The 27,920-nt window shown below is 41.6% G+C and overlaps 1 protein-coding gene across 1 annotated transcript in view; it reads right to left on the reverse strand.

Moving 5' to 3' along the window:
* Positions 1–795: 795 nt before the first annotated feature.
* Positions 796–27,920, reverse strand: part of LOC141804538 (cadherin-18-like) — a 124,611-nt gene continuing 97,486 nt past the window's right edge. Inside the window, exons 8-12 of the mRNA XM_074689009.1 lie at positions 21,199–21,335; positions 18,088–18,212; positions 13,809–13,923; positions 8,225–8,488; positions 796–2,702 (exon numbers count right to left, since the gene is read on the reverse strand). Of these exons, the coding sequence (XP_074545110.1) occupies positions 2,047–2,702; positions 8,225–8,488; positions 13,809–13,923; positions 18,088–18,212; positions 21,199–21,335 (1,297 nt within the window). The 3' untranslated portion in view covers positions 796–2,046. The remainder of the gene's footprint in view (positions 2,703–8,224; positions 8,489–13,808; positions 13,924–18,087; positions 18,213–21,198; positions 21,336–27,920) is intronic.

A 27,920-nucleotide genomic window follows, 5' to 3' on the forward strand; every position in this document is an offset into this window, starting at 1 on the left:
CTATTGGTCTGAAAGTTCATAATTGGTTTATTCTGACTTAAATGAATCATGTAGATGTAAACAGTTACCTGGGAGAGGATGTCACCTCTTTCATGACTGAGTGTTGAAGGATTGTAGTCTAGGTGTTGGAACTAGAAGCTCAAAGAGTTTGTGGAGTTACACTTTTTGTCACAGTGTGTAAAAATAGGAGCTCCAAGCAGACTCCATCGACACCCAGATTCTATCAGTGGCTTCAAAAATCAATGACAGCACAACATGAAGTTCCTTTAAAATCTTTGTTGTTTATTTCAATGTTTCCCAATCCTGGTCCTGGGTACCCCTGCCCTGCATGTTTTAGGTGGGTTTTACACGGGTACGAATTTCTACAACTCCGGTAAATTAAACAATCGATCTGGTGATATTGACACATGGAGACGTGCACTGTCCATGACTCTGCATCTTTTTTGAAAATGGGTCTGCAGGTGGATATCTGCGTATTTGTCTTCACGCTGTATTTGGTATAAACAGATAAGTCTGGAAAAGACGGTGACCTCATAGTACCCTCAACTGCGATACATGTTTTGATGCCGACGCCAAGACGATACGGGGCCGTCCTCGTGTGAGGAGAGCCTTAGATGTTACCCCACTCCAGCACACCTGATTCAAATGAATGGCTCTTTATCAGGCTCGAGCAGAGCTTGATGACGAGCTGATCATTTGAATCAGGTGTGTTGGAGTGGGGAACATAAAAAACATGCAGGGCAGGGGGTCCCCAGGACCAGGTTTGGGAAACACTGGTTTAATTCATTCCAAAAATACACAAACAAACGCTTTATTTAATCCAGTCGTGAACACGTTCACTTTTTACAAACTGACAAGATGAGAAAACAGAGTTCTCTTGTCGATTTGAGCCGAGGGAACAGATGCAGGATGAGTTCCAGCTGTCCATCAGGTCAAAGAAGAGACCAGGAGGCAGAAACAGAGGGAGGGGAATGTTGGCTTCTGGAAGATCGAACTCTTTGTGCTTAACTTGTCTCTGGTCTTACATCCTGAAAACGGACGGTCTCTGTTTGAGCAGCTTGCTGGTGTTTGGAACCTTCTGGATATTTCACAGACCTGGGATTAGTATGACAAACCATGTTGAGTTATTTTTTTAAATATTTATCATCTCCACTGAGGGCTCCAGGCAATGCATCCAACGTTTAAAGATCTAATATGAGAAAAAAGAGAGAGAAAACAATCAACCTATGACTGACTGGCAGGAAAACTGGATCTGACCAAACCTGGTTAAAGTTTTTATTTTGTTTGACTGAAATTCAGTGAATAGAATCATCTACTGCCGAACTGAGTTATATGATGTGACCTGATGATAGGTGATGCAGTCTAGAACTCTGTGTTTGGCCCAAATGTTTTGTGAAGTAACAGAGAAGAAGCAGATTCAGGCCCTGATGGTGAGATCAGAGGATAAGGAAAGCTAAATTGCAGTGTGCTGCTCAGAGCATGAAGCTAAAACAAACCAAGTGTTTCATGGCTTTTAGGATGAGATAACCAGACTTCATCCAATAAACACCTGAAGTTTCTCTAAGACCCTCTCTTTCTCTTCAACAAATCAATAAAACCCAGAACTCTTTTTAATCCCTCCAGACAACAGACGACAGGAAGCGATCGCCATCGATCACAGCGATCCCAGGGTTTGGGAACTCCAGGAGCAACTGAAGGAGACAGACTGGAACAGGGATATCTTTTCCACCAACACACATATCAAGCAGAGCGGAGAGACGGAGCCATATGCAAATGGAGCTGTCACTTTAAAACCCTGCTCTCGCACAGTTTGCATTTTTGACTCGTTTCAGAAAATCACTTGAGCTGGGATATTTTTATCCAAATCTCCCTCGCTGCTGTTCTTCTCCTGCATTTAATGCAAATGGCTTTTCTCATCCTTTGAATTTATTTCATTTCCCACTTTTTGCAACACCTAGTGTTTGTGCTCCTGTGTGTGAGTGGATTCAGTAAAAAAAAAGTCTGGGTAGAAAACAGAGTCCAAACAAAGTCTTGGGATGGTAATCCTTATGTGTCGGAGTTGGCCGGGCTCGTAGCCAGCTGCTCTCCCATAATTCTTTCCAACGTTTGCCTCTCTGGTTCCCAGTCTTCTACGTCAGCGCAACTGAGTTCAGGCACTGCCCCCGACAGGCCCAGAGAGCTGACTGACCCGGCCAAGGACCCACAGCCTTCATATGCATAAGTCTGCAGTGAGTCATACGGCGGGCCTCGGGTGTCTAAGTCAGCTTTGGACACTTTCTGCTGGAGAATCTGCTGGATGATGTCATGACCATCCAACAGCAGTGATGGCGCTGACCGGCTGATGTCATGAGGAGTGCTGTCGATGACGAACCAGCCGGTCTCTGACTCTGGACTGTAGCCCCCATAATCCATCTCCTGTGATTTCCTCCTCCTCCACACCACAAACCTCTCCTCTTCATCCTCAAGCTCCTCATCCTCCTCATACGGGCTCGCTCCACACCTGAGGTAGGCGTGGAGCTTGCGGCGAGGCTCTGAGGCTTTGGGATTTCGAAGCGCAGCGATGTCAAAGGCCTCGGTGTCCTCCTCCCCGCCCCCCTCGTCATCATAGGTCACCACGTTTTCTCTGATATCCTCCTCAGACAGAATCAGAGGCTCTTTGCTCGCCTTCTTGTTCCTCAGCTGGGTGAACAGCATCACGATGGCTGAAGGAGAGAAGCAGGAAAGGTTACAGGGAGGACGAGGGAGAGAAAAACCACATCCTGAGGTTCAGTGGCGTCATTAGGCCTCATTTGAGGGGCTGAAGCCCCCCTAAAATATCACTAAGCCCCCCCTAAATGATTTGAGGTAATTTTATTCAACATACTACACCTGCTGTGGTTTTCGCGGGAGATCTGAAATCGCGAACGAGTCGAGTCTTTTGAATGGCTTTTTCAAATGAATGGTGAGAATCGATTCACAGTTACGAGTGAGCTGTTCGTTCTGAAATGTGCAGGCAATTTGTATTCAGTTATAGCTTGCAAACAAAGGGCTGACACAGAGCAGCGAATCAGTTATTTTTGTTCACAGAAAAGCGCTGTTCAAAAGAGTCGACTTGTTCGAGAACGGCCCAACTCTCGTGAAAACCATCACCGTACTAGGACAACTAAAGTTACGAATCAAAGCCTCTTTTTAGTAGTGGAAGGAGATAACACTTTGATAGTAGAAGCTAGCTTAACTAATGAGGTAAAAACCACAAGACCTGCTGAGTTTATCTGATGAGGCAGAGACAGGCTAAACCTTCATATTGACTCCCAGCGTTTGAGCTAAGCTAGGAGCGGTGGGCAGGCTTTATCCGTCTCTTCTTCCTTGTTACTGGACGGACAGTCAAAAGGATGGAGGCTATCTTCTTGTCTTAGACTCAGGAGTAAAGCAAGACACAAGAAGTCTTTATTTAAGCCATCAATGTAGAATGGATATCAGGAAGTTTTTCCAAAAAGTAAGTGTTTATCACTGATTGTAGTTAAAAATTGACTCCAGCCCCACTAACAGTAGTTTATGATTATTGAATATTATTATTATCATATTATTATGATGAGTATAACAATAATAATAGAGACTCCGCCATCCCTATTGATCCGTAGGAGTCAGGGCAGAGGAGCACAGGGAATGAGAGGGGAGAGACCTCCACTGGAAAGGTGAGTCTAAAGATAGAGTAATTTGTCTGTAGGACACTGAAAATAAATAAAATAAAATTTGAATAAGTAATATGGTAAAATGAGATAGCCTAACACTCAATGAGTAATAAAAAAAGCTAAAGCAGAGCAGTCATAAAATTAGAAGTGATAGATCTGGTCTAAAAAGGAGAAATAAAACAGGTAAAGAAGATTTAAATAAATAAAATAATAATAATAATAAATTATACTAAATACAATCAGCTGAAAGCCAGACTAAAAAGGTAGGTCTTGAGTTCACTTTTAAAAATATGAACAGTAGGAGCTATCCTCAGGTCTTAAGGTAGGCTGTTCCACAGACAGGGTAATAATAAAAAGAGGCTTCCCCATATGTTTTAGTTCTAACTTTAGGTACCATTAAAGACGACTACCTGAAGACCTGAGAGCCCTACATGACTCAAATGATAAAAACAAATCTGAAAAATATAAAAGACTAAGACCATTGAGAGATTTTTAAACTAATAGAAGAACCATAAATTCTATTCTACATCTTTTCTAGTTACTTATCAATATGACTTCAAAATATAAAACTGTTATTGTGTTATCTGCAAAAGTCATGGCATTAGCCTCTATGTTGAGCAGTTATTAACTCTATTTGTTGTGTTTCGTTTGTTACACATTTGTTCATTTGCATCTCCTGGGGCTGAAGCCCCCCTGTCCCCAAATCCTAGTGACGCCCATGCTGAGATCTGTCTGATACGATGATCCCTGGGTCAAAGAAAGTGATGGTAATACCAAGTTTTAGTCTGCATCATTTCTATTTGTAATAGTTTTAGTCCAGTGTTAGTAAAAACTATTGTTGGACAGAAACTTTTATTTCCATATTTCAATGTTTCAACTTATTTTTTTAATGTATTGATAAATAAAACATAATATAGATAATAGAACAATGGTTTTGTACTTCAAAGGTGCTGTGAGGGGGATCTGTTTTAATTGGACTTTAATTTGAGTCTCACACACACACTGTCATAAATGACTTTTAGTGAGGCGTGTGTTTGTTTTGGAATTAAATGGAGATTGGATTGCAACAAATTTTCTTTGTTCAAGACAACTTTTTACTGGATACAACGTCCTGAGGTATGGTATTTATCAGTGCAGTTACATAGCTCTACAGTTTGAAACATGAGATCAAGCAAACGTAGTAGTCGGCTACATGTAGCGCTATCGGCAGCCCAGTGCTCCGTATCTATAGGCTAACGTGACAACAAGTAAACACTGTCAGTTTGTATGTAGTTTAGTAGCTGTCTATATTTAGCTCAGCTGACAGCCCGCACTTTTCTAAATCCTGTTTATGTCCTGCCAGTCATCTACCAAGCAAAGCTGACACAACCTCACACTTCATTTTGTTGATAGAGTTTGAACAGACCACTGTAGAATAACTGCATGTGGGTTGGAATGAACATTAGCACAAACAGATTAGCCCTTTTAGCCTTTAGCTCCTGCTCTATCTCTCTCCTGTTTATCTTTCTTCTGCTCTTCTGTCCTTTTTTTCTGTCTGACAGTTAGGCTCCAGTGTCCACCATTGCTACAAAACAGTCACAAAATTTGTTTTCAGCAGAAATCACAGATCTCTCTTCTCTCTACCAAACTTCATCAGCTGGCGTGGTGTTGTCATAGAGACCTAGACGTGCTGTAAATCAATCTGGTCCTGCTTGACCCGATCAGGATGCCAAGGTGTAGCAATTAGGAATATCCTGCAATATTGGTGCTGATAATCTCATTTTAAATTGTGGATTACAATCAGGGTAACTCCTGAATTATTCATTCATTCATCCATTTTCTTAACCACTTATCCTGTTCAGGGTCACGGGTGGCTGGAGCTTATCTCAGCTGTCATTGGGCGAGAGGCGGGGTATACCCTGGACTGGTCGCTAGCCAAACACAGGGCTGACAGAGACAGACAGACAACCATTTGCGCGCACACTCACACCTACGGACAATTTACCTACAGACTTGCACGGGAGAACATGCAAACTCCACACAGAAAGGCCCACCAGCCAAGCTGGGAATCGAACCAGTGACCTTCTTGAAGTGAGGCTGCAGTGCTAACTGCTGCGCCACTATGCAGCCCCTCCTGAATTATTGAAATATTTAATTGTAGTTTTCTGAAGCAGCATCTGAAATACTAAACCAAATGTGAGACAAAGACACAACAACTCCCATGAGCACTGCCTGCATACACTTTTGAAGCCGTTTGCTGATGAACGCTGTTGACATGAGCTCAGACTATGGAATGAATATCCTATCTTAAATCAAAAGCATTTTAAATTGATTTGAGAGCAGAATTTTATTGATTTCATGCTCAGATTTTGTGATATTGTCTCTCAAAACTCTGCTCTTGCGCTCAAATTAGCTCTGCGCGTGCTCAAACTGTCTCCTCGTGCTCAGTTATAATGCTGCGCGTGCTCAAACTGTCTCCTCGTGCTCAGTTATAATGCTGCGCGTGCTCAAACTGTCTCCTCGTGCTCAGTTATAATGCTGCGCGCGCTCAAACTGTGTCCTTGCGCTCGGATATAATGCTGCTCGCGCAGATTTCCTGCGCTCACACTCCGGTTCTTGCTCTCGCGCTGAGGGAAATTTTGCTCACAGATCTCTGTGTGCCCTCGAAATTTTTTGTGAATCAACCAATAGAAGGCCGACTAGTATTGACCAATCAGATTATCCCTGCTGGTTTATGGGTGTGTTTGCTGTTGTTCACGGAGCGTCACATACGAGCGGGCACTCTTTCAACCTGGTTTATCAGCCCCTGACCTGCAGGGCTGTTATAAATGTGATTTCTTTAATTTTTTGTCCACTGTTAAAATCAAACATCATTCAATAAATACACGAGCACGGTGTTTTTAACTGAAATAGCTATATTGTATACGCTTAGCTGCATGACACAGTGCTCTTTGCGGTGTGCTGGTGGAGAAAACAGTGTCACCATCATGAAGCTAGCGGGACAACAGCTCTCATAAAAAATGGACCGACAGAGTCAAGAAAATCAGGCAAGTTGTTTTGAATTCATTTTAATGAAAACTATATTGGTCTGTGCACTGAATATTTGATCATATACCTGGGGTTATGTCTGAATAATACTACACCTGTATGACAATAAATAAGCTAGCTTACCTTGATTAGCCAATGCATTAAGTAAGGTAAAAATGCCCTTATGCCCTTCGTTATCAGCTATAAATGAACATTAATTACTGATATTAGGAAGCCTCTATCTGCAGCCAGGATATTACTGATAGACTAATAAACCGTGTAAAATAGATGTTTCATATTCCAGTCTACAGCATGATTACTGGAGATTGAGATAAACATGATGAGCAAACACGTTAGAGCCAGGCACCGTTTTAACATTGTTTGTAAGCATTAATCAGTGGTTAACGTAATGATGACTAATTGATAAGCATAATGTTCGGATAAGCCCCTTTCCAAGTCCTCCTAAAGGATCACATCTTGCATACAGTATGATCATACTTTGAATTTATTAATGTTATAAATCATTTTCAAAACAAATTAAACAAATACAGGGTAAGCCTACATAAATATATTTTTTGAATTGTTTCCATGTATCTATAACCCAAGGTATATGATCAAATATTCAGTGCACAGCCCAATATAGTTTTCATTAAAATGAATTTAAAACACAAGCCTGATTTTCTTGACTCTGTCGGTCCATTTTTTATGAAAGCTGTTATCTCGCTAAAAATGCTCTTGATTTAAGATAGGATATTCATTCCATATCAGACTCCATCTCCTGCTTGGACAGGCTGACAGCTCCCGTTGTTTAGAGCCTGTTATATAGAGAAATAAAAGTTCACTCACATATTCTTAGCTCTCTGTTGTAAAAAGTTTTTGGGGGGTTTGTGCCACAAACTAGAGTCAAGACTCCCTCTTTATGATGAATTTTTGACTGATGCTACTTATAGTTCAGAAATTATGGTTGTAAATAATTATTTAACCACACTGTGTCTCTTATTAGTTTTTTTTCAGCTTTGTTTTTATCTTTTCAATTAATCTTCTATCCCGCTTCACCACTTTTGTTATGTGTAATTATTTGTAAAAACCTGCAGAAAGAATAAACGAAAAGTTACCACTTATTTCAAGAAACTTAAACTTTTCCTTATTCCATTGGCAGATTTTTACTTATTACAGGTCACAGGTATGTTAAGCAGAATGTGCGCTGCATGCCAGGTGGTGGGTGTGACCAAACAGACAGAATGCAGCAGCTTTATAGTTTTAGACAGACAGATTACATGCAACATCAGCAGAAATGTTGCGTATTTTGAACATCTGACAGACCACCCAGCAACATTTTCGTTCAGTCTTTTCTCGTCAAGACTCACAAATGTCTCGTTGTGTTTTAGTCATCAAAGAGACGTGTTTAGCTTGTTATGGTTGAGAAAAAAAAGAGCTCAACAAAACAATCACTTCAACATTGATGTAAAAAAACACTGGTTCATAGCAGCCTTTTAGGAAACGGAGAGGTGTAAGGCCCTGTGCGCTGCCTCCATCCTCATACCTACCTATTAAAATGACAACACACAGCAGGATGGCCACAAAAGCCCCTGTGCTGAGACCAGCTGAGGACAGGAAGGCCTGGGCCTGGCACACGTTGTTACGCCCCCTGGTGTTCCTCTGACACTCACACACCCTGAGGGAGACTGTGACCGTGCTGCTCAGAGGGGGCTCCCCACCATCGGCCACCACCAGCACCAGGCTGAACAGCTCCTGGTCCCTGTCCTGACTGAAGCCATCACGCCGACGTGACATGATGCTGGCGGTCATGTCTGAGAACACAGAGGACAGGAAAGGGGAGAAAAGGGGAGTGGTGCATGGTCAGACAAAAACGAGAAATGATTGGCAGTGAATGGATCAGGTCCTAATCCAAAGACACACTGACTTCAGTATGTTTGAAAACCACATGAAAAGTCGCCGCTACAGACACCCAAAATATCTCCATCTGTGCATCTTTCCTTCACTTCATTCAGTAAAACCAGGAGTTGGTCCAGAATCCACCTCCAACCCTCTCAGTCATGACATCCATGTTGGACAGCTTGGCAAGCTGCAATCTAAAGGGCGTGGAGGCCATGGCAGTCTTCTGAAAATCTTTTTTTTTCTTTTATATAAAATTAAAGTCAAACTGTCATTTCCTGAGGATAATCCTAAAATTATGTTTCTTTTTACATGTCACACAGGAAAACATGGACATTTTCAGAGACAGCTCAGGAGTCCGATGATCAACAAAGGCAGCATGAGGCAGGGATCAGCAAGTGATTTGGTTCAGTTTGTTCACCCAGATGATTCGTTTGTTTTGAACAAATCATTCATGAACATCAAATCACTGGCATGTGCCAGGAGTCTTATCGTTGATAGTCGATGAAGCTCCCAACTCAAAGCTGAGATTGCTGAGAATATATGTAGCTTATAAACTACACATTGAAGATGCTAACAACACCATGACCCTGAGAGGAGCAAGAAATCCATCCATTCTGTGTCTCACACCGAGGATCCAGTGTGAGGAAATGATCAGGCTGAAGAAAAGGTCCTTCTGTTTTTTTCTGACAGCTCCTCTGTTATGATCAGCTGTGACCCAGCTGACCCCTCTGAGATGGTTTTCTATTGAAACAGGGACCTGCCTTCAGCCTCAGAACCAGCAGGCCAGCACACACACTCTGCACCACTTTAGACTCAGTGCTTGGTTCACCTCATCAGATACATGAGATAGGGTCAGAGAAAATTTTAGCCAAGTGTTTATTTCAACATAAAACCTGACTCTATGGTCCAATGAAAAAGTTTCATTTTAAAAAATTCACTGCACTTTCTAGAGTGGAAACTGGAAAGCATAGGACATAATATATAAAAGGATGTGTACATCATGAATCCTCAGTACAAACACAACTAGCTGAGCATCATAAAAGCACATGCTTGTGAAACCCAGTTTAAATGTTGGCGTTAACTTTTGACAGCTATGGCATGGATGTGCGAGCTGTCTTCAGTTCCTCCTCCACCTGTTAAGGTTTTGCCATTGTTTCTTTGTACCGCTTCCTCACCTTGTTTGATTTGGAGGTGGAGACTAGAGTGGAACAGAACTGGGAAACACCTGGTATTTGTTGGCAGCATTTTGTGTTTCGTGCTGTGCATGTCTGACTCCACTGCCTTGACTCCCATCATGCTGAGCTTTCAACATTTCTTGCACAAAATACACCGTGCCTCGTACACACAGCCTAATAACACTTGCAGAAAAATCTGGGTTGGACAGCCAATTTTCATGAATTTATGCTTTTCCATGTTGTCTGAAGTTGGTGCCTCATAAATGACGTGCATCTGCTAAGAGAGTCCCAACTGCAACCACATCAAAGTTTGCAACATCATGATTGCATGATGTTACCACAAGAGTCACTTTGTCAATTCCTTGAAAAAAATAAATGTTGGCATTTATTTGGAGATTTGGGACTATTTGCAATCATACTTAAGTGTGTTAACATTTTTAAGACTTTTAAAGATTAATTTAAGACATTTTAAGGCCATGAATTCAGTGCCTTTTGAGATTTTTTAAAGATCAAACAGAGTACAGTATGATGCTAAAGAGCACTTCAGTGATCAAACTGGTAAAAGTGATTCATATCAGCTTTAGGAGCATTTCAACAAGGAGCACATGCAAAACAAGAAACACCTGCAATGCACCAGTGAGCTGTGTGTGTGTGTGTGTGTGTGTGTGTGTGTGTGTGTGTGTGTGTGTGTGTGTGTGTGTGTGTGTGTGTGTGTGTGTGTGTGTGTGTGTGTGTGTGTGTGTGTGCTTTGAAAGAACATGTAAACAACAACAGCACAAAGCGCCTCTGGCAATAAGCTCTCAGACTGCTGTCCGAGTCCTGTCACTGGGCCTCATTACCCAGACTGCTGTCAGCTCCCCTCAGTCCTGCGTTTGTCGGCAGAGAGTGGGGCGTTAACACCAGGAGAGACAGAGCAGACATTAGGGGATGGAAAAGAAAATAGAAGCTGACGGAGAGAGGAGGTGAAATGGATTTAGAGAGGAACGCGGGGCAGACAGAGAGCTTCGAGAACATCACACGGCCTGACACATACCTGCCCCCTCCACTTTCTTCAGGAGGAAGCAGCTGAAGCCAGGAGAGGAAACAAACAACTTCAGTGGCTGGGTTACCATGGCAACAGCACCACTGTTTTTTTTTTTTATCTTTTGGACACAAAGGCAGATTTGAGTGGGGGGTACCTGCTCCAGGGACAGGAGGCAGACTGTGCTAATGATGCTAGCAGGATGTTTGTGTAAAAGCAGAGACACACCCAGTCACTCGTGTGTTTATCTGAGAGCAGAAACCCTGAGCCAGGAACCTGGATTACCTGGAACTACCACTAGGTGTGATAAAAAAAGCATTAAAACATTTTTTATCTTTGTGTGTAAAGATGCAGGTCATGAATGCACTGGGAGAACTGCACAGCTTTGTGAGCCCCCACCTCAGCTACTGAGGCACAACCACTGTTTGTGTGTGTTTCTCCCATAAAGGTTTTAGCTGAGATCTGTCCCAATCAGTTTTTAAAAAGTCCTTCAAAAGTTCCTAACAGCTAGCTTGACTTTCACCACAAACTACATCTACACATAAAATTACCATAGACAGATACCACGGGCAGCAGCATGATGTAACACGAAAACACAAATCCTGATTTCAGACAAAAACTTGGAGACAGTGCCTACAACAATCTCTGCGGATAGGGATTTGAAGACAATGGCGTGCTTCGCTCCAGGAAGTGACGAGCAGACATGATAAGGAAAACAGTAACACTCCATGGGACTGTAAAGATCCCAGCAGGATCAGGATTATGAAGCGTTCGTCTGTGCTGTCACTGCTGAGGAAGTCCAGAAGAGCAGATGTGTTTGGAGTGCTGAAAGACATTTTTCTCACATAGCAGAAAAACACGTTGTCCTCTAACTGCGCTCTGGAACAAGTGAGTTGTTTACCTTACCTGTCACTTTATTGAGAGCGCACCAAACATAGATCTGTGGCTAACAGCTGACATCAGAAAAGCAAAAGAGGGGAGAGATGATGAGCACAGAAAACAGCTATAAACTACACACAGAGCTAAGTGAACGAGACTTCAAGCAGACTGAAGAAAACAAACGTGAATCAAACACAAACAGGAAACACCTGTAACCTGTAACCTGGTGAGGCCCTGTCCTTCTGTCCTATCAGTCTGTGGCTTTGGGGGACTTCATTCATGTGGTAGGCTTCTGATCTCATCAGTAGAGGCATCAGGGGGAGAGTGTCTTCACTGAGCACTCAAGTCAGAAAATAAGGCCTAACAGTCAGAAGGCCCATTAGCCAGGAGACCCACTGGTCAGAGGGCCATTAAGTCAGAAGGCCCTTTCTAATTAACTCAAAATAAACAAAATACACACGCTCAAGCAAATAGAAGTACAGTGACAAATAACTAGAAGCAAAAACAACCCATTGAAAATAACCACACTCAAGCAAAGAAGGAAATTCAATTAACAGCACAACCACAACAAAACAGATCACTGCAAAATACCCTGCTCACACAACCAGAAAGCTAATAACAGAGTGAATTAAACCCACTCAACCTAAACCAGAAGAAAACAAACTATGTTTGTAAACAGCCAGCTGCAAAGTCCACAGAGTGTTTCCATAAGACCTCAGCCCCTAGCAAGTCAGGGAAGAGCAGCACAAAAACTGCACAAAGAAAAACCCAAACCAGAGGATCAGGATCAGCATCACAACGTCTTTGATGAAGCCTGACCCTCTCATGACATTGTACGTCCTGTAATCAGGAAAACACAGAACAGCACTGTGGAGCCAAGACCAAAGGAAGAGCCTAATGAGAGACCCTCTGCTCCCATTTACTGAAGCCAAAATAAAACTGCAGTACGCTTTCAACATGGAACCACGGACACACCTAAAGGCAGGTAACAGCTTCTAACCCAAGAGAAGAGACACCCCACACCAGGAGAGCCTTCTGCAGAGTCCACAGCACCAACAGTACCCACAGTGCCCAAGTTACTATGGCTGCCTTTGCAGCAGCTCTCTCGTCTTTGTCCGTTTCTTGTAATTTTTTCATCTCTTATTCATAATCTTTGTATTTGGAGTGGATCATTACTTTGTATGGTTCATTGTTGGTCATGGACACCAAACTTTTTGTGTCTTCAGTGATATTTTTACTACTTTTCTCCTGTGTTTGTCTGGAGATCCTACATGTAACCATGGCCGCATTGTTTACATTTGAACTCAGCTGTTAGCAGCCTGTAGCATGTCAATGCTAACTGGTGTAAGGCCTGATGTCTTCCCACAAGGTGAGGAGAAGGAGGTGAGGACGACATGCTGGTTCTCAGGTGTGAGCTAAGAAGTGACGACATGGACCTGTATTTCCATCCACCGTTTTTGGGAACGTAAGGTCTATCTCCAACAAGATGGACAAGCTAGCTGTGCTAACCCAGCAACAGAGGGAATATCAGAGTATAGCATCATGCTGTTCGCAGATATGGCTAATGGGGCTAACATCAGACACCAACGCCACATTGGAAGATCTTCACCTGCTGTGAGCAGACAGAGATGGAGCATGACTGAAGAAGCCCAGTCCTGGACCCTGTGGAGGTGGAGACTGGCTGAACTGGACAAGCTGTCGTCATCTATCTTATAGACCTTTTTGCACTTTCTACACACTTTCTTACTTTTGTTTTCTTGATTGCTGCTGTGACTTCAATTTCGTTGTACTAGCTAGAATAGAATAAATTGGAATAAAATAGAACGCGCAACACTGAGGCAAAACCAACACCATGCACTTCACTCACAGGAGGAGGTTGAGATTTTCTTAAAAGCTTACTTTTATCTGTGCATGAAGAACACACTGTGGTTCCTATGACTCTGGTTATTATCTACACACACACTCACACACACACACACACACACACACACACACACACACACACACACACACACACACGCACACACACACGCACACACACACGCACACACACACACACACACACACACACACACACACACACACACACACAGTCATATATAAACACATGATCTTCGTATACATGTTTACATCAGTTATCTTCTCAGTGGGTCTTACCTCCGTTGTCCTTCAGGGTGAAATTTGGATTAGCTGGATAATCAGCGGGCACGTAGAAGGAAAACTTTCCATTTGCAAAGTTGTCAAGATCTGCTGCCCGGATGGTCTGGATCACCTGGAGGACACAAAATGACATCATGAACTGAAGAGTATGAGAGAAGAAGTAAGAGACCGTCATGACCCAACACCCACACTCCTGAGAGGACTGAGAGGAGGGCTGAGAGGAGGGCTGAGAGGAGGGCTGAGAGGAGGGCTGAGAGGAGGGCTGAGCTCCTGCTGACCTCTGATAGAACACATCACCTCATCACACCTGTTTACATCCTATCTGTCTGATTTAGACTTATCTAAAAAGTTTGAGAACCAATAAACCAAAATGATCGTCCATGATTTCTAGTTCACTCTAATACAAACAAATAGTGATGGGTAGATGAGGCGTCATGAAGTGTTTCAACACATTGCCAAACTGTATTGATACTGTGTTGATACGGTGTCACTGAATACTGACACCTGTTGGACCTTAAAAATCCCTACAGGCAACCTAGTAAACATACTCAACTGACACTGATATGATAAACTAGTATATACAAAAATATAATTCAAGTCATTGTATTTAATATCGTATTATTTACTTCCTTCATTTAAGTTTGAAATATCTTTGATATTTGTAGATACAGTCAATAAATAATGTGAACATGAGTCATAATGTAAAAATCTCAGTGAACGTGTTGTGAATGAGGATGCTTGTGGACTGGGAGTTTTTTATTTACAAATTTTTATTCAAAAAACATTTTTTTCCATAGTCTTGAAATTCAGTCATACGAGGGCTCAAGGACCTGAACCAGTTCCCTGAACCCTTCACACTCTACAATACTGAGGGGCTGGCAGTCCTTCAGGATGAAGTTCAAAACAGCTTCATCAAGAATCTGCTTTCTGGAGCTTTGATGGTTAAAAAAGAAGTCAAGAATAAATTAATAGTAATTACTTGTCAATAAAGCAACTGTGTGTACGTTTTAGAGTGGGTGTATACATGAATTTATCCTAGGTGTGTCATGGACTTCACTCTCCTGGCCTGTAATGCCTCAGCATTGAAGGTGTGCTTTTATTTAAATATGATAGTTCTGTCGAACAAATGAGACATTTAACCTGCAGAAAATAATATGAATAGTAAACTAAGAGTCACTTTGAAATTAATTTGAATTCAGATAGATTAAGTGGAAACTCTGAGAGGAACAGGACGAAACAAGGATGTTAAAACAAATCCAAAACTGGAGAAAAATTCACAACAGGAAACACCGAGGACGAGGACCCACATCTGACATGACCCAACAAAGAACTGAACTCAGCACAGAGACTATAATGACAAAGGAGCCAATCAACACAAGTGTGAAACAAGACACAGGTGAAACACATGAGAGGCAGTCAAAGAGGAGGGAAACATGACGTCAGGAGGGAGAGCTGATCCTAACACAGGGAGCAGCAAAGTGAACACAAGAGAAAACTCACATAAGGATAACTAAAATCGACAGAAATACTTAAGAGAAACTCAAAACACTGAAGAATTAACAATAACAAAAAGACTAGACATGACAGAGCCAAACCAGAACCACAAGAAAAAAGAACTACTGACTGAAATAGAAAATAGGGAAACACAAGACATAATCACAAAGAACAATGACGAAGAAAGAAGACAAAAAAAAAAAAAATCCTAAAACTGATCAAATCACCACAGACACACTGTTTCAGAGCATCATCTTCGTCCATTTCTTTGTTAAAATGATCAGCTGTCCTCATAAGCAACTGTCGCGTAAATCGGTGTCAAATAATGACAAATCAATTATTAACAGCAGAATGTCGGCATTCCACCTGAGCGAAAGTATAACTTTCAAAAGACATTTAATAAATGCAAGATTGTCGTTGGTCAGGTCAAAGCTGCAAAACCAGATCACAGCATGACCTACGTTACACAACACACCACCAGAACTCTTCTTTGGCTGCTGGTTGGTCAGCAAATCATTGATCTTCAAAAGCTTTATTATACAGTCAGCACTTGTGTACTGATTTCATATAACTGATGCATTTCCACTCCACTGCAGATACACCCAACATCGTGGCCACACCACAAGGTCATCAAAACAATGACATCGTGGGGGAATGTCATCGCTGATTGGCGGCCACGGCAAGCCTTCATGCAAATTCACGTCAAAAGTTCAATATTTTCAACTCAAGCGAATTTGCGTCTGCCGCCCGAACACCTGAACGCTCCAAACGCACAAACGCCCAAACGTCCCAAACCCGCCGCGCCAAACGCCCCAAACGTGCCGGCTGAGGCGAATTGGCGTCTAAACGCGTCGTTGCATTGACTTTGTATGTAATCACGCCACAAATTTGCGTTTGGTGTGGCCATACCATTAGGGATAGAACGGTTATCGGCCAGGCCGATTATTGTTGTCGCTATTGTTGTTGTTGATTTGGTCATTTATTCACACTCAACACACAAAGGCTCTGGAAAACAGATAGAAAACCATCAAGACAGCTTAACTGGAAAGGAAAGTGATTCTTGACCAGCTAGCTTTGGTTAGCGAAGGTCCTCTAGCTTAATGCTAACGCCAAATGAAAAATCCCAATGACGGGCAATCAGCGTCATTGACTATCTTACTGTCTATGAACTTATTTTAACTTTTACAGACACAAAAATCACTCCTCTTATTAATACCCACAGGAATACGTTTTTCTGACTCTTAACAAACATAATAAATGTTTTAAGCTGCAGGGATTCAGGAGCTGCACTGAAATTTTGGAAAACTTTGGGAACTGGAGAAAACTTTAGGGAGCTATCTATTTTTTTTTAAGTTTTTATCTAACTTTACAAGGCATGCTGCTGAGCCTGCAAAAAATATTGGTTATCGGCCTCTTTGACTGTTTATAATCTGTATTGGTATGAGCCCTAAAAACCCCAATATCAGTCTATCTCTATATCCTATGCCCTCCAGCTTGTGTCTGACACTCTTCTCTATGCATTCAAACAGCAAACTGAGATGAGTATCAAACGTACAGTGTGCCCTCCAACCTAAACAGCAGTCTCATTGTTGCACAATCAATTATGCAAATGAAGTACACAAATGAATCTCCAAACACGGCAGAAAACAGTTGAGGAGCTGCAGAGACGTGCGGAGCATGAGAACCACCAAGCATCGATGTGCTGCGATGCCAGCCGTGTAAAAAGAAGAAACCTCCTCTGACACTGATCGTGCTAGCATGTGTTGTCTGCTGCCTAAAGCAAAAATAAACAAACACACATTAAAACATACATCTGCATTAGCATAAAACCCAGAGAGAGCTATGGAAAGATAGGGCAACACACACTGACTAACACAGAGGAGTGCGTTATCCTTGTGTACGAATGCACACATGAGAAGAGCTGCTGCTGTCATGCAGATCCATGCCGTATTCCTGCTCTCCCCAAATAATGGCGCTTTATCGCGGCCGGTGCAGGGCTGGCAGCGTGCTGCTGGAGAAGAGAGGCTGCTATCTGGCAGCGGGAGCATCGGCACGCTCCACACTCTGAATAATTTATGGGTTCAAGAAGCTGCAGAGTCTGCAGCTCAACTGATAAATCCCCCGCTGATGGTGTCAGAGACACAACACAAAGGCCACAGATCAACATGAGTGTGCATGACAGCCAGTGTGTGTGTGTGTGTGTGTCTCTTTGTGTGTGTGTCAGAGACAGAGACAGAGAGAGAGGGGATATTTTTGAACATGTTTCCAGTGGTGCATATTTTGTCTTTGTGTGTGTGCTGGTGTTTGGCAGCTGTTTATCAGGTCATGTACACATTTTACATTTTCTCCCAAATGTTTTGTTCAGTAGTTTCTGTTTTCTCTTCTGTTGTAAAAGTCAGAATGACCTTTAGTTTTTTTTTGAATGAAGTTTGTTCTTTTGCTCTGTAAGCGTTAAAATAACCAAGTGTGTTGGTTTCCTGTGGAAAAGAAGCAAAATGTTCATTTGTGTGTTCTTCTTCTTCTATTTCTGTCTAACACTGGGCCTGTAGTGTTTAAGGTACATTGCGCCAGCTTCATTTCCCAGGGGTCAGGATGTCATTGAAGGTACAAACTAATTGAATTTTGTTTATCATTTTATGTAGTTTTATTAAAAAAAAACTTCCTTCAAACTAATTAGAAATTAGACTCTGCTTTGAAAATAAACAGGATTTATCATCAAATCCTTTTTCCTGAGCAAACTTGACTTGATTTTCTGACTCCCTCACAGGCATCAGAGACCCACCTGTCCACTTCTGGTGCCCTCACACACGACGATGACCGCGTTGCCTCCAGCGATAGCAGGTACATTGTCATTAATGTCCAGGACCTGGATGGTGACCAGGACGTGGCTCACCATGCGAGGATTATCTGAAACAGGAAAAAGAAGCACACTACATTTTCCCCTTGCCTGGTTATGTACCTCGACCAGACTCATTAACATATCATTAATGTGTACTGTCATCTCCCAAAAGACACATTCCTTTTTTCAAAAGTAAAGCTGTTAGGACCTGTTAGGACCTCAGGATACACAGATCAGCCATAACCTGACCCCCATACTGGGATCACAACCTATTCTCAGAAGGCCTGTTACTCAGATGGCCTGTTAGCTAGAAAATGTATTTGGATTTGGTTAACAATCCTAAATCAAAAAAAAATCTACTGACTGATGAGCTTTCTGATTTCATGACTAATGGGACTTCTGACTAACAGGCCTTCTGATTTTGTGTCAAATGGGCCTTTTGATCACCAGACCTTCAGATAAACAAGCATTATCTGGAATGGTCCTTTGATTAATGGCCTTTTGACTTCTGTCAAACAGGCTTTCTAACTAACGGGACTACTGTCTAAAGGGCCTTCTGATTTTCTGTCTACTGAGCCTCCTGACTAACAGGACACCTTGCCAAATGGCCCTCTGATTTTCTGGCTTAATGAGCTTTTTGACTAACAGGCCTTTTGAATAATCAGCCCACTGATTTTCTGGCTAACGGGCCTTCTGACAGATGGGCCCTCTCTCCACACACCCGATCATGGGTGGCCTGTGACTCTGACTGGTTGTCCTTCCTTGGACCATGTTTCGGAGGCACCTCCCACTGCAGTCCTTGAGCCTGTGACTCAGTTCTTTAGCCATCACTGTTTGGTCTTTGTCACAGTCGCTCTTCACACACATGATGTTCACCTGCTGCTGAACGAACCCCAGCCCCTGGCTCTGTAAGCAGATCATCCCTGTTATCCACTTTTCCTTTAAGCGGTCCGGATCTTTCCACTGTTGGATGGAAGAAATCAAGTTTCACTGTAATGATGTAAAAACAGTTTCCAGTGTTTTTGCGTTCTCATCCAGCTCTTTTGCAGACTGAGGCCAGGGAGGAAAAGTCTATCTTCACTTTGATTAGATCATCCTTTAGACATGGGAAAGATCTCCACATGAAGGGAAACATGATTGGTGTCTCTCCTGCAGGAGGTTGGGATCTGTAGTCCTCAGAGACTCAGCATCAGAGTGACTGAGCTGTGCTGCCTTTATGAGTTCCCCTGCTCAGTCCATTACTCACACTTTAGCGCAGTAAAGGGGGAGAGGAAGGGTAATTTCAAAGATAAGCATCGGCTGGAGAATGTGAGTGGAGGCTCAAGAAGGAGGAACTGATGGACTGTTCCTTTGATGGCTTCACCACAGACACACTCGCCCACGCTGAGGCCACACCACTGTTACCACAGACATGAGGTATCTCTAAAGAAGGCAACCTGCACAGGCTGATGTAGCTCAACTTTAACAGCTGAGTGTGAAATGTCAGGCGAGGTCTTCAAACTCTGTCCTTTTCTTTTCTGACAGACGAGGATGAAGTGGAGCGATGACTATGCAACCTGTTAATGGGTCACGTCATATCACCTGAGGGAAGATCCAGAGAGTAGACCTGGACCTGCAGCTTACTCAAATCCTCGTGAATCCAGGCAGGGGTTGGTCAAAAGTGAGTGGATGTTTAAAACAATATTTTCTGATGCTCACTGCATAATTTTCAGACTCCAAATAAAAAGCTGGGCCATAAACACCTGGAGGCTCACAGAGACTCAAGGTAACTGTGGTGGTGAGGTATGAGCAGGGACATGCAACAGTTTGAAAGCTGTGTATTTATGTGTGTGTGTGTGTGTGTGTGTGTGTGTGTGTGTGTGTGTGTGTGTGTGTGTGTGTGTGTGTGTGTGTGTGTGTGTGTGTGTGTGTGTGTGGATGTGCTACATTTTTACTTAATTGTTTTACTGAGGTTTTACTTTATTGTTTGTTTTTTTCTTATGGTCTCTTTCTACCAGCACAATCACAGTTCTTGTGCTCCAGTTTCGTTGTAGATTGACAATGACCAGAAAGATATATTCTTTTCAGGGCTCTAAATTAACAAACTCCAAATGCAGGTGAAAATTTTATTTCGGTGGGTGTAAGATGACTAGCTGGTGATAAATAAGGCACTTTACCATCTATTTCTATCAGGGTATCATTCGTTCATTCCATATCCATTTTAGAATCCAAAATCGTAAAATGGATAAAGACTTGTTATTCAATTTCTCCTTTTCAAATCAAAAATCAGAAAACAAATATCGCTGTCTTGATTTCGTTTTGAAAGTAAAATTAGAATATGAGAGAATGGAATTAAATCCGTGTATGGTTCGTTCATTCGTTTATCTGTTTCAAAACAAAATACAAAAAAATGAAAAAAATCGGACTTGTTTTCTTTGTTTTTCTGTTTTAAAACCAAAACAGAAAAACAGATGAACAGAAAAACAGAAAAACATGTTTTTTCTGTCCTGATTTTAAAAATGAAAAAAACAAAAAATAATGAAAGATTGTGTCAGAATTGTTTGTGTGATGTTTTGATAAAATGTGAACGTCTCTATATAAAAATTATACATATAACTCACATTGAAGGTTTATACAGACATGTTCCTGAGCTTTTTTTTTTTTTAATAAAGTAACAGATCTCTGATGATCCACTCCATCTTATCCGTGCGCATATGCGCACTCCCATGTGTTTCAATGAGACAGTCATTGCACAGTCTACTGCTGTCTGATCTGCTCTCAGCACAGCAAAAAATAGACCGTTATTTGTTTTCTGATTTTTGATTTGAAAACAAGAAATTGAATAACAAGTCATTATCTGTTTTCCGATTTTGGATTCTAAAATGGATATGGAATGAACGAATGATACCCTGATATATTTCAAAGGACGCATGAGCGCAGTTTCTATGGGAACACAACTGTCCAGGGTAACGTAATCTGGATTTCCATCTCTTTTTCCACTGACAGGTTCGGAGCAGTCAGAGCAGACAGTCAGATGAGACAGTCAGATAAGGCCTGATGATGCTGTAAACTTACCAACCTCTGCAGCCACCACAGTGATATTGTGCCACGATGTCACTTCCCGGTCCAGAACCTGAGTGGTCCTAATGATGCCGCTGTTCACCCCAATAGTGAAGTATAAAAGTCTCTCCTCTTCATTTTCAATAAAAAACCTGCAAAAGGAAAGTATGAACTTTATGAAAGAAGCACAGACACATGAGTTTTATCACACTATCAAGAAGACAGGTCTGTGGAAACACACTCAATCATGGCAGTCATGACTGAGAACACCAAATATCAGATATTATATCTACTGTGATTTATACTGTAACAGGGCTTGGGTATGTGCTGTGTGAAAACATCGTGTATATGCTCATGTACCAACTCAAACAGTATTTCTAATTCCTAGCCATGGTAAACTCTGGAGCAGTAACACGTGACAAAACAAAAGAACATTCATGAGGGCTGTCTCCTGGACGGCTCCCTGAAAATAGCATTCAGAAACCACTGGAGCATTAAACTATGACAACCAAATAAAATATGATCTGTTGTGAAGTCTCCTTCAGGGTGTTTACATTTTTTAAAATGAGCTTCGACATGTCTGCGTCTGCATCACTCTGTAGCAGCTGATAAAGTTAATCATTGACATACATTCAGCAGAAGGTATTAGAGCAGCAGAGTGGGGATGGTGGTGGAAGAAATGATGTGCTGAGATGTCCCTGATCTACAGAAAGAGGGGGCTCCTAGATGTTGTGTCTTCACTGGGAGTGATGGAGTTTAAGGACAAACTGAGGTAAACATTATTCTGACAAAGTCTGGGGTACTTGGTCTGGGTGGGAGAAAAAAATCTATGTATCTTAGTACCTGGATTTATTGTTAACGATTTTAAATTGTGATTTTGATTCAAAAAATCTTTTTTTTATTTAAAGTTCTTCATTTTAGTCTTTGTTTATGAGCTGGGTTGGAAAAAGTTGAGATGTCAGATCCCCTGAAAAACCTTAAAAACTAACTTGAATGTGATGTGTATTTTATGGGAGAATATGGCTCCTGATATAGTCTGAGATGTAGTCTGAAGATTCACAATATAATTCAATAATATGTAATGTACAGAAGCGTATTGCATTCACTTGAAGAAAAAAAAAAAAAACAACTCAGGTTTTTCAGAGTAATTTATTCTTCGGTTTGTTTTTTGTGGTAATTAATTTTGTTTTTCTGATTCATATTTTTTATTGGTTTGTTTTTTGTTATAATTATTTCTGTTTTTATGAGTAATTTTTTGTGGTAATTAATTTTGTTTTTCTGATTAATATTTAATCAATAATTGCTAATTGATTAATTAATATTTTTAATCTTAATTAATTATTTTTTTCCCCTGTTTTTCGGAGTAATTTTCTTTCCTGAAGTATCGAGCTACTTTGAAAACCCGTGAGAACCTCCAACCTGCAGAAGACTCCCGTGGATGTGTGGTGGCTCCTGTGTCCCGCACGGATCAGAGATCCTGTTGGGCACATATATGCCTTATCCTTAACTTTCTACCGGTCTGTACAGGGTCAATAAAGGTAAGGTATTAGCCACACATAGGGTATGATACCCTTGTTATGTTTTTGACTTTATCCTTATATTTTATATAAGCCTATTGTTCAATGTAATACTTAAGGGTGTCATACCCTGTCTGTGGCTAATACCTTGTGCTCCCCTCTTTCCATCTCTCCTAAGTCAAACCTCCTCTGTGCCCCTCCATTCTTCCTCTTCTTCCTCCTCCTTGCGGGTTGCTGGATGAGAACCAAGTTTTCAGTCATTGACTCAGGCTAGACTGGACCTTCTAAACCCCAGTCCACCCCGGACTGGTTTCCTGCTCTGCTCTCTGCAAAAAGACCCATAAATCCCTCCACAGCGGAATAACCTAATAACAAAGTTCAATCCTTCATTCTGGTTCACATCAGAACAACTTCAAACTGCAGACTTAATAAAAATCCAGGCTCAGGGTGAACTCTGACATGTTACAGATAAAACCTTTTCCTGAAATTTACTCTAGCTGCTGTAATTCATTAACCTTGCAGAGCAGATGGACCTGCCTGATTCAGTTTCTGAACTCCTGCAGGTCCATCTCGCCAGGCCCCATTGACCAACGAATTCACTCGGCTAAATTCTGACCTGCCCAATCAGGGAAGAGAGGCGGGAGCTGTGGGAGCAGACGTGACGTCAGCAGACTTTCGTACTTGTCAGCGTTCCTTTGACAGTAAATTTATAAAATCGGAAGCATTCGTCTAACGCCTTTTTCACAGCTGTTTCTCGTGATTCAGTAGTTGTTCATCTATTGCTTCTCAGAAGTATCGGCTAACATAAGCAACGTCATATCGTGGCTTGATGTGGATTGGTCCATGGTGAGTGTGTTAATCAGAATGGTCGTCCAATCACCAGCTGCAGATTTTTTTTAAAGTCCCGCCTCTGAAAACAAATCTGAAGAGCTGCTACCCAGATGGACTAGTGAAATATTTCCATGGCAGATATATGAAACTGTTCATCTGGCGTGTCAGGTTAGTAAATCATGGAGCTTAGACATGAACCATGAAGTGGTTCACTTTCTTAACCAAAATAAAAACATGCGTCAAACTGTTTTTTATCAGTATGACTACAACTGAGAATTAGAGCCGCAAAAAGATAAAAAAATAAATAAAATAATAAAGTCATTATTTCAGTTTATAGCCAGGCTATCATGAGAGCAGCTGCCTGCACAAAAATGAGTGGCATGGAGCATCTTGTGAGGTTATATTATTTTACAGGTTTTGCAAATAAGAAAAAAGATCATCTTTTGGCACAACAGAATGACACTGGACATAAGTATAAGGACCCTTAAAAGTTAGCTCAGAGACTGGAGCTGGGGAACTCACATTGTCCTCTATGCAGAGCGGCTTTTGTTTGAATGAAACCTTGTTACAGCGGTGATGAAATATGATACAGAAACATGAATTAACCTCACCCAGGACAGGAGTAGGGTCATCAAAATCAGTTTACACAGGAGTTCTCAGGTCTTCAGACTACATTTCTTAGATCGTCTGATAGCCTGTAGCTTTAGACTAAGATAACACGTTTATTGTTATTAATGAACGGCTTTATTCTCTTAAATCTGTGACTTAAGTCCTGAAAATATTCAACTTTATTGCCATAAATTAATGACTTTAGTCTCATAAATTCACAATTCAATTCTAATAAATTCATGACTTGATTTCTTATAAATTCATGACTTAATTCTCATAAATTTGACTTAATTTCAAATGTACTTATTTTGACATAATCTTCATAAATTTGACTAAATTTCTTGTAAATGTATGACATTATCCCTTTAAATTTAAAAGTTGATTTTTGTAAATTTATGACTTATTCTCATATATTACTAACTTCACTCTTTTTCTAATTTACGGCTTAATTTTTTTTTTTTTTTACAAAGTTTTAAGATTATTTTCGTCAATGTATAAGATTATACAGTAGGTTTATGACTTTATTCTTGTAAAGTTTTAAGATTAACCACATAAAGTCACTATTTTGTATTAAATGTGGCCCCAGTCACTGGTTGTATATCAGACATCTTATAGCAGACAAAATTAATGTTGTGATTAAATTAAACGTTACAAAGACAGAATACTACAGGACTGACTTCAATGACCTGACAGTAAACATTTCTTCTATGTTTCCAAATGGGCATTTTGCCATTTATCCGCAGCTGAACGGCACGCCTAAAATAATATCATTAATTTTTAAGCTCTTTGGAGATCACAGTTTTTATCCCTTGAAAAAGTCTATAGGTTGACCACAGAATCCAGACCATCCAATCAGAGGCCAGCACTGCAGCTTGTTTAGTCCCAGCTTGATCAGGGATTGTGCAGCAAGCTGTCGGCCGAGGACAGAAAGCCTCTCGTGCCACTGCGGTCTCTTCCAACTGATCTTTTTCAGAGTGAGGCTGGAATCAAACAGACTTTTCACATTTTTTTCTTTTGGTCTGCTCCGTCACAAGACCTCAGTCTGACGTCCCCAAACACACCACGACTCCACTAAAGCATGAAGCTGACAGAAATGAGTGAGCACGGTCAAATGTCCACAGCACAGCCTGCTCCCTGGATGATAGGAGAGAGGCAGAGCTGCAGAGGACGTCTGGAGTTCAGAGGAAAACTGGATTCATTTTCTGCATGGGCAGGGTTTAGGGACCAACCATCACAAGGCTTTCAGGAAGGGTATGAATTTGTGCTAAGTACTGATGTGATTTCTTCTGCTCCTGTTTGGAGGCATGATGTGACCTTCAGCTGGTGTAACAGCTGTGGATTTCCTGATGTCCTCTTAAGGTGGACAGAAAAGCCTCAAACAGCGACGTGATGCTGATAGTGAGCGTTTGTTGATGCCACATTATGAAAGCAGGAGGTGGAGAGCAAACAGGGAGCAGACCCCTCTTTGTTCTGCTCTGCTGGCTGACTAACACTCGCCGTGTGCAGACATCCAAACCCAGCTGACGGACGGTGTGTTGGATTACTGGAGCATGAAGCAGCCCTGTGTAACGACCTGCGTTTGGCCTGCCTGCATCCGAAACGTTCAACAAAGAAGAACCAGAGATCTGCAGGTGCTGCTGAAGTGATTTAGTCTGACTTTATCATCCCTGAAGCTGTAGAAAAAGATTTGCCCATACCATCCAGCCAAAGGCTCTAGGACTGTGCAAACTGGTGATAAGGTGAACATCCTGACAGATACAGACGCAATCACCTGAACAAGCTCTCCATCGCCCCCTGCTTGGTCAGGTAGCCCTAACACAGCCTGGAGGTGTGTTTGGGCTATTAGAAAACAGATAATAGTCCAACTTAACACAAAGTGGAGGGGGAGACATGTATCTGCAGAATGTTCTGGTAACCACATTTTTACAACGCTGCAGAAATATTGGTTTTATCATAAATGTACACATTATTTTAGACATGCTTTTATACTTAAGGTTTTATTTGTGATGTGTGTTTTTTTTGCTCTTATTGTTTATTTTATCAGTGCTTAAGGTCTTATGCTTGTCTTTATCATGACTGAACCTTTCTGCTACAGAACTGGTTATTAACTTGTAGCACTGATACAGTTTGTGGGCTTTGATGGATAATTCAATGGACGGGCAAATTTGCGGATGAGCGCTTCTCAAAGCACAAAAAACCCATACAGTGTTTTTCAGACGTGAAACCTGTGCCAGCCAATCAGAAAGAGCCCCTGCCATTCAGCTGTGACGTTTGAGAACCAAAAACTCTTTGTTCCCGCCAAAATCTTCACTTTGGCTGGAGTTTTCAGAAAATTTGTTTCATGTTGCCGACAGGCCTAAACATATAAAAATAAAAGTCAATAGTCCAAAACTCAAAAAAGTCTTACCAAAAAAAACAAAACCCAAAACTCAAGAAGAAAACAAAGAAGCTCATGGAGACGCGTGACAGCAGACAGACAGCGACGGATACACACACCATGAACTGACAAAGGAGCTCAAGCAACACAGAGGCTGTATAGACAGGGGAGCAATCAAACACAGGTGTGAAATGAGACACAGGTGAAACACATGAGGAGCAATCAACAGGAGGGAAACACAAGGAGAACCAAACCAACACAAGGAAACTGAAGACAGAGACTAAGGTGGGCTTTACACGAGTACGAATTTCTACAAATCCAGTAAAATGCAGAGACGCAGCATGTGACGCATGCATGAACGCTTTTTGACGTGGAATCCGCCTCAGAGCAGAACCAGACGGGCAACCTGACGACAGTTTTACGTTGTCATGTAAATGCACAAGCCTATGTACAACATGATGTGTAAACAGCGATACATATTTTGATGCCGACGCCAAGATGATACGGGGCCGTCCTCGTGTGAAGAGGGCCTCAGTTTACTTTCAGTAAATATTGGGGTTAAGGTCAATATTCTGGTATCTGAAAGATTCAGAAAATCTGTTTACATGTGTGAGCAAACAGGGATATTCCTGTTTACATGGCACACCAATTAAAACAGCATTGCACAGTCAAACTCTCAACACATGAGCCATGGTTACATGAGGAGTTTTTCGTCTTTCTGAATGGAATTTTTCCGAATGACTTTTCCAAAAACAATAGTATACATGGAAAGGAATATTCCAATCTCTGGTCTACATGCGCTGCTGTAATCAAACAGAACAGTCAATGGGGCATGCGCAGAAAAACATAAACATCACAAGATTTATCAAAGATGGAGGACGACAGTTTGTTTATCACGGTGTTGCAATACTCCGTATTGTGAGTTTATCGTCCGTCCAGTCTTGAAATTATGTTCATTTCTTTCAAAGTTTGGATCAAAAACAAACTTTCCGCAGCAGTCCAGTGCTGACCATCATGCCGCCATTTTTGAAGTTGAGGAACGTCTCTAGTTGTGTCTTACGTCATATCTGAGCATGCGCTGAAACGTACCCTGACAATTTTTCATTTGAGTGGATACATGAAACCTCAATTGGTTTGGGGAAAGGAATATTCCACCCCAGTGAAACCAATTAAATGTCCATTTGGATTGGCACTTTTCTTTCTGAATGAGGTGTGTACAAAGGTTAAATTCTTTCCGTTTGAGAGAATAAAACGATTGCAAGCGGAATATTTGGGTCCATGTATACGTGGCTATGGAGAACATCATGCTGCAATGTGTGTCATATCTGCTTCTTCTTCCTGTATCCATAGCAACAGCAGCAGCAACACCAACAACAGTAGCAGCATGGCGGACTTCAAAGACC

This window comes from Halichoeres trimaculatus, unplaced genomic scaffold, assembly GCF_033239565.1.
Source record: "Halichoeres trimaculatus isolate MK-OKI-2021-1 unplaced genomic scaffold, fHalTri1.1 fHalTri1_scaffold_15, whole genome shotgun sequence".
Taxonomy (NCBI): Eukaryota; Metazoa; Chordata; class Actinopteri; order Labriformes; family Labridae; genus Halichoeres; species Halichoeres trimaculatus.